The sequence below is a fragment of the Coturnix japonica genome, chromosome 5, assembly GCF_001577835.2.
Source record: "Coturnix japonica isolate 7356 chromosome 5, Coturnix japonica 2.1, whole genome shotgun sequence".
NCBI classification, from domain to species: Eukaryota; Metazoa; Chordata; class Aves; order Galliformes; family Phasianidae; genus Coturnix; species Coturnix japonica.
This window is the reverse complement of record NC_029520.1, coordinates 53,139,574-53,150,903: the sequence shown is the minus strand read 5'-3', so window position 1 is coordinate 53,150,903 and position 11,330 is coordinate 53,139,574. Positions and strand designations below refer to the sequence as shown.

At 53.5% G+C, this 11,330-nt stretch overlaps 1 protein-coding gene across 1 annotated transcript; it reads left to right on the top strand.

Annotated features, from left to right (window-relative positions):
• Nucleotides 1-68: 68 nt before the first annotated feature.
• On the top strand, nucleotides 69-2,924 carry BMP4 (bone morphogenetic protein 4). Its single transcript, XM_015865981.2, has 3 exons — nucleotides 69-209; nucleotides 634-1,010; nucleotides 1,864-2,924. The coding sequence occupies exons 2-3, from the start codon at nucleotides 641-643 to the stop codon at nucleotides 2,706-2,708; spliced, it is 1,215 nt and encodes a 404-aa protein (XP_015721467.1). The 5' UTR covers nucleotides 69-209; nucleotides 634-640; the 3' UTR covers nucleotides 2,709-2,924.
• Nucleotides 2,925-11,330: the final 8,406 nt, after the last annotated feature.

The following is an 11,330-nucleotide window of genomic DNA, read 5'->3' as shown; positions in this document are numbered from 1 at the left end:
GGGGGGGGGGACGGAGCGGGGGGATGAGCGGCTCCACGTGACTGCGGGGCCGGGAGAAAACCGGGGCCGGCGGCGGCGGCGGCTGCACTGCGCCCGGGCGGCGATCGCGGGAGGCGCTCGGCAGCCGCTGCCCGGAGGCTCCAGGCGCGCTGCGTCCGCGCTGGCTCTCCAGAATCATGGACTGTGCTGATATGCCCTGCCTGCTGTCAGTGAGTACAGCCCGATACTAGCCTTGGTTTTTTTTTCCCTTTCGTTTTTTATGCCGATTCTTTTTTATTATTATTTTACTTTTTAAATTATTTTCCTTTCTTTTTTAAAAAAAATTTTCTTTCTTTTTTTTTTTCTTTTTGAACTTTATTTCTGTCTCCGCGTCCCGCAGCGGGATCCGAGCCCCCATCCCGCTCCCCGTCGCGCCGCGCTCCCCTTCCCGCAGCGGCCGCGATGCCCCGGGAGCCGCCTGTCCCCGCGTGTCCCCGCCGGCTCCTTCTCATCTCGCTTTGCCATGTATTTTTCTGTGTTTTTCGCCTTTCTTCGGAAGAGGAGGAGGAGAGGAGGGGTGGGGGGGCGGGGGGGGGGGCTCGCTTCTCATCCTGACTTTCCTCGTCGTTTGTTGTTGCGTTTTTTACACCCCAGAGACACCATGATTCCTGGTAACCGAATGCTGATGGTCATCCTACTATGCCAAGTCCTGCTGGGAGGTACCAACCATGCTAGCCTGATCCCCGAGACCGGCAGGAAGAAAGTCGCAGAGCTTCAGGGACAAGCCGGATCCGGACGCCGCTCTGCCCAAAGCCATGAACTCTTGCGGGGTTTCGAAACGACTCTGCTGCAGATGTTTGGGCTGCGAAGGCGGCCCCAGCCCAGCAAATCGGCCGTCATCCCCAGTTACATGCTGGATCTCTACCGGCTCCAGTCCGGAGAAGAGGAGGAGAGCCTCCAGGAGATCAGCCTGCAGTACCCCGAGCGATCGACCAGCCGGGCCAACACCGTGAGGAGCTTCCACCATGAAGGTCAGTGATGGGAGGAGGGAAATTCGCAGCCCCGGGAGCGCTCGGGAGCTCAGCGATGCGTTTCGGAGCGGGTCGTGGCCGCCTCTTGGCTTCCTACGGGAGGAAAACCGCTCCCGACGTGTGCGGTGCGCGGCTGTCAGCGTGCTGCCGGCCGGCTCAGCAGCGGCCCGCGGCCGTTTCAAGGTGTCGGAGCGCTTTGACGCCACGGGGCCGCTCCGGGGCTCGCGTGGATTTAACGCGTCCGATGCGGGAGTGAACGAGGGCGGGAGGTCGCCCACCCCCGCAGTGTTTCTTTTGAACTCCCGAAGCGGTCGCTGCCCGATTCTGCTCTTAAGGAAAAAAAGAGAAAAAATTCCGCCCCCCCCCCGAACAACCCCTCCTCGAATTTAATGCTTACAGCTGTGTGTTTATAAGGTTTGTTCAATAGGCCCTTGTAATCTGATCCAAATGTTTCCTAGCGGATGTTTCTTTTCCAAAGTAAATCTGAATTATTAATCCGGCCGCATCATTACGGCTTTGGAATTCGCTTTGCTTTCTCCCCCTGCGCCCCGTAACAAGGCAGCTCTGTGCTCCCCGCTGCTTCCGAGACTCGGGGGAGGGGGGTCGGGGGGGAAGCAGAAGGGGAAAAACCTCTTCCAAAGTGGGAGAGAGGCTGAGGGGAAGGGGTCGGAGCGCGGAGTGCGCGGCGCCGGGACCGCTCCGGCACGGGTTGGGACGCACGGGGTAATTGAGCCAGGCAGGTGAATGCCGGCTGGAACGGCGCCGGGATGTGGCCGTGGCTGTGCGCCCCGAGGCTGACGAGCTCCCGTTTGGTTCTTTTGTGCCGTTTTCCCCCTCCCCTGCACTCCTTCAGAGCACCTGGAGAGCGTCCCGGGTCCCAGCCAAGCGCCGCGGATCCGCTTCGTCTTCAACCTCAGCAGCGTGCCGGACAACGAGGTGATCTCGTCGGCGGAGCTGCGGCTGTACCGGGAGCAGGTGGAGGAGCCGAGCGCGGCGTGGGAGAGGGGCTTCCACCGGATAAACATTTACGAAGTGATGAAGCCGCTGTCGGAGCGCTCGCAGGCCATTACGCGCCTGTTGGACACGCGGTTGGTGCACCACAACGTGACGCGCTGGGAGACCTTTGATGTGAGCCCAGCCGTGATCCGGTGGACCAAGGACAAGCAGCCGAACCACGGGCTGGTGATCGAGGTGACCCACCTCCACCAGGCACAGACTCATCAGGGCAAACACGTCAGGATTAGCCGATCTTTACCTCAGGGGCACGGCGGGGACTGGGCGCAGCTCAGGCCGCTCCTGGTCACTTTTGGGCACGACGGCCGCGGCCACGCGCTGACCCGCAGGGCCCGACGCAGCCCCAAGCACCAGCGTTCCCGCAAGAACAAAAAAAACTGCCGGCGCCACGCTCTCTATGTGGATTTCAGCGACGTGGGTTGGAACGATTGGATCGTGGCTCCCCCGGGCTACCAGGCGTTTTACTGCCACGGGGACTGCCCCTTCCCTCTGGCCGACCACCTCAACTCCACCAACCACGCCATCGTGCAGACGTTGGTCAACTCCGTCAACTCCAGCATCCCCAAGGCCTGCTGCGTGCCCACGGAGCTCAGCGCCATCTCCATGCTCTACCTGGATGAGTATGACAAGGTGGTGCTGAAAAACTACCAGGAGATGGTGGTGGAGGGGTGCGGGTGCCGCTGACCCCCTTCCTTCCCCTCCTCTCTCCCTCCCGTTCCACCCCAGAACTGCTTGCTCTAGCTGGACTCTTCCTCTAAACTAAACGTTCACCTTGACCTTATTTATGACTTTATGTGCAAATGTTTTTTGACAATAATGATCATATATTTTGACAAAATATATTTATAACTACGTATTAAAAGAGAAAAAAATAAAATGAGTCATTATTTTAAAGGTAAAGGCATTTTGTGTCTCACCTCTCAGGGTGCTGCTGGCCCGGAGCGCAGCAGGGAATGGATCTCCTCCTCCCTCCTCTCCCTCTTTTCCTCCCTTCTCTCTTTCCCTCCCCTTTCCTCCCCCCCCTCGACCCCCATAGTCTTTGCCAATCTCAGTGTCTCTGTTTCTCACCGAGGTACCATGGAGCCCCCCCTGGTGCTGGGGAGCACCTCGTTGGAGAGTCAGCTGCTGGGAATAGAGCCCACCTTGCTCACCTGGCCCAAGTGTTTGCAAAGCCACCCACCAAAATTGCATTTGAAAAGAAGGTGAAGGTTTACCCGAGGGCTGTATGCTTAACCCGATGGGTTTTAAACCCTCCTTCCATCTTCAGGATTCCCCAGGTTTTAAAACTGTTAACGTTCCCTCCCCCCTCCCTCCCCAATCTCTCTTCTCCTCCCCACTGGAGATTGGGAAGCTTCAAAGGTTTGCACGGGGCCTTTGAAGATCAAATCGTCCCATTACAATGCCAAAAAGAAAAGAAAAAGAAAGATATCTGGAGCAGTTAAATATGTGTTAGCTAATAGCTACCTGTGCTGCATCCTCTCCAAATTGCTTCCGAGCAGGAAGGGGATCGGAGCCAAACAGGTACAGCGGGGGTTCGGATGCTGTGGTCAGAGCCTGTATTGGGGGAAGCGGTGGTATGGGGGGGGGGTCGGACCCCCGCAGCCATTGGGGGAATGGAAGGGAGGGCAGCAGCAGAGGTGTGTGTGTTGGGGGGGAGTGCAGGGGGGGGGAATTGGGGTCATGATGCAGTTGTTTGGTTGTTTTTTCTTTTAATTTGTTTTCTTTCTTTCACTGATTGAAGCCCTCCAACCCTCCAAAGGGGCGGCTTAGCCGAAACCAATAAAAAAGCAGCCAGGAATGCTTGCCAACAGCCTGGCTCCCTGAGGAGTGCAGGTGGAGAGAGGAGATGGCAGCCAGGGGGGAGGCAGCACGGGGGAGGCAACAACAAAAACACCCCAACGACCGCCCTTCCAACCCCCCTGTGCTCCCCCCAGTCCCCCCCACTGCGCTGCTGGTGGAGGGGCTGTGGGTGTTTCGTGCCTGCCCACACTGCGGGGTCCCCGTGTGGTTCTGCATGGGGCTTCGTGGGCTGTGTAGGGTGTGTGGGGCCGCCGTGATCGCTGCTGGGCTCCCCTCGGCCTGGAGCTGACACTCTCATTCCTGCCTTTAAGAAGGGAAATGCGTGGCCCGGGGCACCGGCGACCTGCTGCCTCCCCTTTGATGCCTGCATATCAGACATAGCTGTGCCAAAGAAGGAATTTCATTTTGAAGTGGCATCAGCTAAAGGCGAGCGCCTTTCAGCTGCCTGACAGGGCAATTACACAGCTCCCCACCTCCCGTGATAACCCCACTGCAGGACAGGGGAAGGGGCTCAGCCCCATCGCCCCGCAGCACCGCGGCTGGAGAAAATCCCTCTGCTTTTCCTCAAAGGATAAAAAAAACCCCAAGGGATCCCGAGGCTTCTCCCAGGTTTGTCTCCCTGCTCTCATCCATCCTGGGTTATCCCAGCCCTGGCAGTGGGATGGAGCCGTGCAGCACGAGTGACTCTGGGATTGAGGTCGTTCCCGTTGTGGCCGCTCGAGAAGCAGAAGTGTCCAACTGCTTTGCTGCATTCCTGCTGCGTTATGGGTCTGTTTGCTTTGGTGTTGGTTTTTGCACTGCGTTTTGATGATGCAAGCAGAGCCTCAGCGCTGCAGAGGCACCTGCATGTCCTGTAGGTGCTGTGAGGGGAGACACTGTCCCGGAGCTGTGCAGCCTTGGAGAGCTTTTTGTTTGCTTTGATCCTACACGGTCTGTCCTGCCCCCAGACTGTAGGAAACTGCTGGGTTTTTACATCTTTCTTTCTTTGCTTGTTTCTCTTTTTATGTTAAATCACAGCATTTCAATTCAGTAACCTTTAAAAAACCTGACCCATTGGTATGGACTGTTTGTCAGTAACAAAATACTCGGGGATGCGTTGAGCAGCTGACTCAGTGAAGCACGTTTGAGGTCCTGCATGCAACACAAAGTGTGCGTGGGGGCTGAGGATTCCCCTTGCCGTGTGCCTGCATCCCTCTATCCCCCAGGAAAACACAGCAAAATGGCCAGGAAAAACAGCTGCAGGCCCCCTTCCAGTTTCCAGCTGATAACCAGGGGTGTTTTTTTGCTGCTGCTGATCAGATCTCTTCTCACCACCTCGGGAAGGGGAGAGGGCAGAGGAGCTGCTTTGGGAAGCAGTGAATTGAGTGCTGGTGTGGGGGAGAGCCAGGAATTGCACGGAGTGCCTCTGGCCATTGTGTTGTGCTTTGGGGTTTGATGCCCAGCTCTGGGGTCTGCACAGTGGCAGTGCTGTCAGCCAGCTTTGTGCTGTGGATGTGCCCACTTCATACAACCCTAAAATCATTTGTGTTGGAAGGGACCTTTAAAGGCCATCAAGTCCAAGTCCCTTGCAATGATCAGAGACATCTACAGCCCATTTGGCTTCTTGCTGGCTTATCTGGCTCAGAAATTACCTTGATCGCACAGCAAAGAAGAGCTGGAGTGTTGCAGAGCCTCTGTTTAACTTTGTTGAAAAGTGTGACAAACATACCTGCTTGAAAAGGGCAATAACCCCTTTAGTCCATGGAATGTGGCATTTGCAAATGTGACTTATTTTAGAGTGCTTTGTTGTCTGTGGCACAGAAATCCCTGGCCCTTCAATGCATGAAGCCTTGAGATAAGGTGTATCAATTTAATCCATCCTCTTACTCAGCTCAAGCTGTGGGTGAAAGCAGAATGACTTGAAGGTGGGTTTGCAGCTTTTCTACCAGCCCCAGGCAGCTGTGACCCAAAATCTTGCACCCCAGATAGATGAGCATTACATCTCATTACAGTGCATCTTCATCTTAGGGCCCACCTTAGGAAGGCTGTGACTCTGAGCACCAAAAACTGATGGCTTACTGAAAGTGGCTGGGCAGCCTGACCTGGTGGGAGGCAACCAGCCCAAGGCAGGGGTTGGGGCTGGGTGGGCTGCAAGGTCCCTTGCAACCAAACTGATGACATTACAAATCTATACCTCTACGACTCCACAAGGCTTATGGATATAGGAAATGAGGAGAACACCTCAGCAAGGTGCTGTAACCCATCGTGGCTCCATCTGAGATCCTACAAATTCATGATTCTGGCAGAACTTTCTTCTTCTAGGTGAAAATTTGCCCTCTGAATGCAGATCTTATGGTGCCAATCTGAGAAAAGCTGCTGTCTTGGAGATGCCATCAGTGAGGAGTGCTGCTCGGACAGCCAGGATTTGCTTGTGGCCACAGGGCCTGAGGCTTTGCAAATTAGTTTCTAAAAATGCCAATTGGTTTGGAAGAGAAGCACCAAGGTTTGTACATTGCTATTCTGGGATAAGCCTAAAGGCTTTGCTAAGGAGCCAGCAAAGGAAGATGGAGGCCATTCTCCTTTTGGCTTTCATGCTTGGGCACCCCTGGCAAGCTCCTCACCTATTACAATAATAGCTGAGCTCTGATGGCCTGAAAAACTCTTGAACCTTGGCACTGAGAGATGATCTGTTCTCTTTATTTTCGGGCTTCATCACGTGGTAGCAGCCCAAAGGCTCCTCTGTGCTGAGCATGTGACGAGACATGGTCCCTATGTGGAATCACGGGACCAAGCAGGTGTGAGGAAATCCTTCTGCCCTTCTGCAGGTGAGGATCTTTGGCCCAACGAGATGTGTGCACTTGGGCCGAGTCACACACAGAGAGCCAGCAGCTGCCTGATGCTGGCACGTGTTAATAAATGCACATCTTCCTTTCCACTCTTTTTCTAACTCCTCCTTCTCCCTCAGGCTGCAGATACCTGCATTGGAACAGGTTGCCCAAGGAGGCTGTGGATGCCCCATCCCTGCAGGCATTCAAGGCCAGGCTGGATGTGGCTCTGGGCAGCCTGGGCTGCTGGTTGGTGACCCTGCACACAGCAGGGGGTTGGAGCTGGATGAGCACTGTGGGCTTTTTCAACTCAGGCCATTCTGTGATTCTATGATGATATGCAGACCCAGGGAGACCACACAGCTCCTAGAGGAGACACTGGCTCCCAGTCTTAGCAAGCTGTGAATGGAAAAATGCTGATGCTGCCCTGCATTCAGAAGAAACCCAGGCTAACTCTTTCCAAAGGACCGGGTAGTGCTGTAGCCCATCTCCAAAGATGCTGCAGGAGGATGAAGGGACACAGTAATCCTGTAATGATGTTTTTCCAGAGCACCCACTACCTGTAGATAATTACAGGTCAGAGCTTCCAGAGCCAAAATTAAGGTCACTGCGTTCAATAGGACAGCTTCAATTTTGTATCCATAAATCCATCACTCAAGTCTTTCCACCCACTTTCTTCTTCAGGAAATGCTGCTTGGACCTCTGTTCTCTGGTGCCCCTGGCACCAAGCAGAGTGGGCAGATTTGGAGTCCCACAGGCAAAGAGCAAGTGCTTCTCCCACCTGCTCCTCACCCCTCCCTCCAGTAAAGTGAGATGAAGTTATGAAGCAATAGGCTGAAACAAGCAACACTGCTTTATGTATCAGCTTATATGGAAGACAGTGGGAATTTTGAGTTATATTTATTGGTTTTGTTAGTTTTGTCTGCACTGTAACACACACCTGCTATTTAATAAGAAACAAGTGAAAGCTTCCACGCTAAGATTAACTAAGATATGCTAAATTGATTATAGGCCTTTCTGTGAGAGGCCTGTGCAGAATAGACAAGTGGGACAGAGCTCACAGGGACATGGGCCAGGTGCTTGGGACATCGCTGTTAGTAGGGAACTGCATACAGACAATCAAAGAAAGGTTCGACTTGGAATGAACCCTCAAAGCCTGTCTGGTTCCAATCCCTGCCACCCTCAGCTTCTCCATTTTTGGGGAGCAGAGGATGATGGGCTGAAGCTGTGTGGGCTGGTGAAGACATCGCCACCCTGTTGATGCCACATTGGCTGCTCTGTGGCTGGGCTCTGGACCTGCTGTGGGAAGGTTCCCATGCTGCTGGGTGGTTCATGGGGGAGAGTTCCTTACTGCTGAGCTACACTGAAAAGAAGAACTGGGTATCTAGGGCATGCTTTTGTACCTGCTTTGCTTCTCGTGGACCCAGCAGCCCCCTTGAACTACATGGTGATGTTCTTTGTCTCTGCTTGCATGTCTAAGCAAAGAGCCTGGACCCTGCATGGCATCGTGCTCCTGTTCTTCATGGAGGGCCTTACGCAAGGGCTTTCAGCTCTGGAAGAGGCAGCATTCCTCTAAAGATGGTTGATTGAACTGGGCAGCTTCCCTGCAAGAGGCAGTGCCCTGAGATTGTTTGCAATAATATTTTCAGTTTGATTTACCAATAATAGGAGTCTGGGAGGATCAATATGTACAAGATGCCATTTAGGAGAAAAAAGTGATGGTACAGATAATAAATCCCATGGGGAGGTAAGAGCTCTTTGTCTTTGAGTAGAGACATCTGGGAAACTGGGAGAAAAATTCTGGCTATTGGAGAAGTGAGAGCCCAGATGGACCATTGCAATGAGACTGCCAAGGGCTGAGTCTGTTCTTGTTTGGTAGTGATGCATCTTTACCAGTGATGAAGTACAGTGCGATCCTGAGGATGCTGCTGTGCTCGAGCAGACAAGGGTGTCTGGGGATGGTCGATGGAGGGAGGAGCAGGGAGGGGACCCTGCAGCAGACCCCCTGGGTGCTGGATGTAGCTGACATTACATGGCGCTCTTCACAAAGCGCTTTTGCTGTGGGCCGAATAATGGCTTATAATAATAACATCACTGTGCGTCCCCAGGGCAGCACGGCTGCTGGCAGGAGGGCGGAGGTTTCTTCCCACTTCCATCTGTGTGGTCCAGGGTGGGTCAGAAAGTGGCCTCATGCCTCAGTTTCCCCCCTTGCAGCCCAGGAATGCTCTCATCCTGCTGACAGCAACTGCAATAAATAACATCTCTCAAGCACCCGCTATTTAAAAAATCTTTTATTGCTTCCCGTTAAGCTGATGACTGCTAATGAGGAGAATCAAATTCACTGCCCTGTCGCCATTAGACAAATATGTGCTCCATCTCCATCCAAAAACCCCATTGTAAATAACTGCGGAGGAGTGGAATAAACATCGTCCTTCCCAGGGCAGGGCTGAGCAGCAGGAATGAGCAAACACAGGTGCGGAAGATTTGTAAGCTTTAGAAAAGTTTGGGGCTATTTGGGAATCAAATCTGGTTTTGGTTATGAGCATCTTCAGCGGAGAAACCCCAAACCACCAACAGGAGACCCCACAGATGAGGCCATGGCAGCCGTCTGCAGCTGCAGGCTGGCTGGGGCCACGGAGGCACGTCCCAGCAGTGTGTTGACACTGAGGTGCAGAGGTCCTGGTGTTGTCCCCACTTGGTGTCCTCAGCCCCGTGCTTGACCCACAGCCCCATGCAGGGAAGTCCCCCTGTGTTAAATCTGTTACTCTGGGGTTGGTGCCACTCGGAGTGTAGCTGGGGCTAAGCTGCTCGCTTCACGTGGCTTTCCTCTCTGTCTTTCCCCTTTGCCGTTTGAAGGTGAAGGTTTTATGTGACTGAAATGTGTTAACGCTCCCATAAAAGTAAATGAAACACAAGTGGACATTTTTCTTTTTTTGGGTGCAGATGTGATTGGTTTGGGCCTGATCCAGAGGCTGGGAGGGCGATGATTAGCAGTGCTGGAAAGAAGAACCAGGAAACATTTCTGCAGGAAAATGTCATTTTGGGGGGCAGAATGTGACGTCTAGAAGAGCCTTCTGTGAGTCAGTTCTTTGGAGATTCCTGCTCTCACAGCCCCATAGGAATCTCTCCTAAACACTGCCCAGAGAGACGGTGGATGCCCCATCCTTGGAGGCACCCAGGCTGGATGGGGCTCTGAGCACCTAACTGAGCTGAGGGTGTCCCTGTCCATTGCAGGGGAGTTGGACCAGATGGCCTTTAAGGGTCTCTTCTGACTCAGATGATTCTGTGATTCTATGTTTTAATTATTCCCAATGACACTAAACCCCAATAACAGCCTACCCTGTGGTTAAAGGTACCTACATGACATCACCTCCTAGAAGTCATCCCTGATGCAGTGGCTGCAGAAGAGACAGTGCTCGTGCTGATGCTCTGTGTTAGTCCCTATTGCTTTACACAGTGAAGGCCAACAGGATGTATTAGTCTGAGCATGTGGCCTCCTGCACTCATCCGTTGCTGCTGGTTTCTTATCTTCTTCTGAACAACTCATTGCAGACTCAGCAAAACCAGGAGCGGGGATAGAGAAAGAATTTCCTGGCCTTGTTCATGCATGTTGACACCAGAATCTTCCCACTGCCCCCTGGAAAGGGCCTGACAAGGCATAGCAGCACAGGAGTTTCCCACAGAACATTCCCACATCTCCATCAGTATGGACCAGCTGGCCATGGAAGGTTTTTGGGACTGCAAATTTTCCATGGTCCCTTAAGCTTGGTGGTGGCTGGTCTGCTGTCCCCCACTACTGGGGCTAATGGGACTCCTGTCCCATTTTTAGAGTGTTGGTGGTGGACATCCCACCAAGCCACTCAGATCTTTGTCACTATTTCTCCAGGCTGATTTAAAGCAGATATTTGTGCTGAGCTGGTGTGTTCCATTTGCTGATGGTCCCCCATTACTGCCTTGGGTATCCTCTGGGCTGCCTGTCCCCAGGAGGAGCAGAGCAGGCTCTGTGCTGCTCCTGAGCTCCTTGGGAAGTCAGTGGCAGGGACACAGACATGATTTCCTCAGCCTGTTGCAGTGTTTTGGGAAATGCAATGAGAGCTTGGAGGGCTGTCCCATGAAGGGAATGTGATGGATGTGATGGGCACAGTAAATCTGGGACTCCCATGGCTGAGTGGTGGCCTTGTCCTTTCTGAGAGACCATCCAGAGATGTTGCCCAGTGAGCTGTGGCTGCCCCATCCCTGGAGGTGCTCAAGAACACTAGGAAAAAATTCTTCTCTGCAAGGGCTGTAATGCATTGGAATGAGCTGCCCAAGGACGTGGTGGATTCCTTCAAGGTCCCTTCAAGGACCCTTGGTGGTCCCTTCAAGGCACCTCGTCTGTGTGTTAGAGATGGACTCCTCTTCAAGAGCATCTACAAGGGTCTCCATCCTTTCCTCCTGCACCTGCAGAATAAAGACCATGTCATCTTGGAGCTGGGCTTGTTTTGGAAATCCCTCCTGTGCTTCCTGGGATCACACAGCATGTTGATTCAGGTAATTCATGGAGGGAGGGGAGGTGCAGCCACTGGGGTCGGCAATGGGGCCGTTCTCAGCAGCCTACACCTGCACCTCTTGGCAAAACGGGCCCTGCGGCCTGGCAGAAACTTCTGCTGAATATTTTGGCTGGATCCGTGAACTTGTGCGGCTTTTGTGGCATGGAAACTGC

What these genes read in the sequence shown, in the direction of transcription:
- BMP4 (XM_015865981.2), top strand. Translation starts at nt 641, where the DNA reads ATGATTCCTGGTAACCGAATGCTGATGGTCATCCTACTATGCCAAGTC. An exon ending in GAGGAGCTTCCACCATGAAG is followed by an intron (nt 1,011 to 1,863) that starts GTCAGTGATGGG and finishes GCACTCCTTCAG; the next exon opens with AGCACCTGGAGAGCGTCCCG.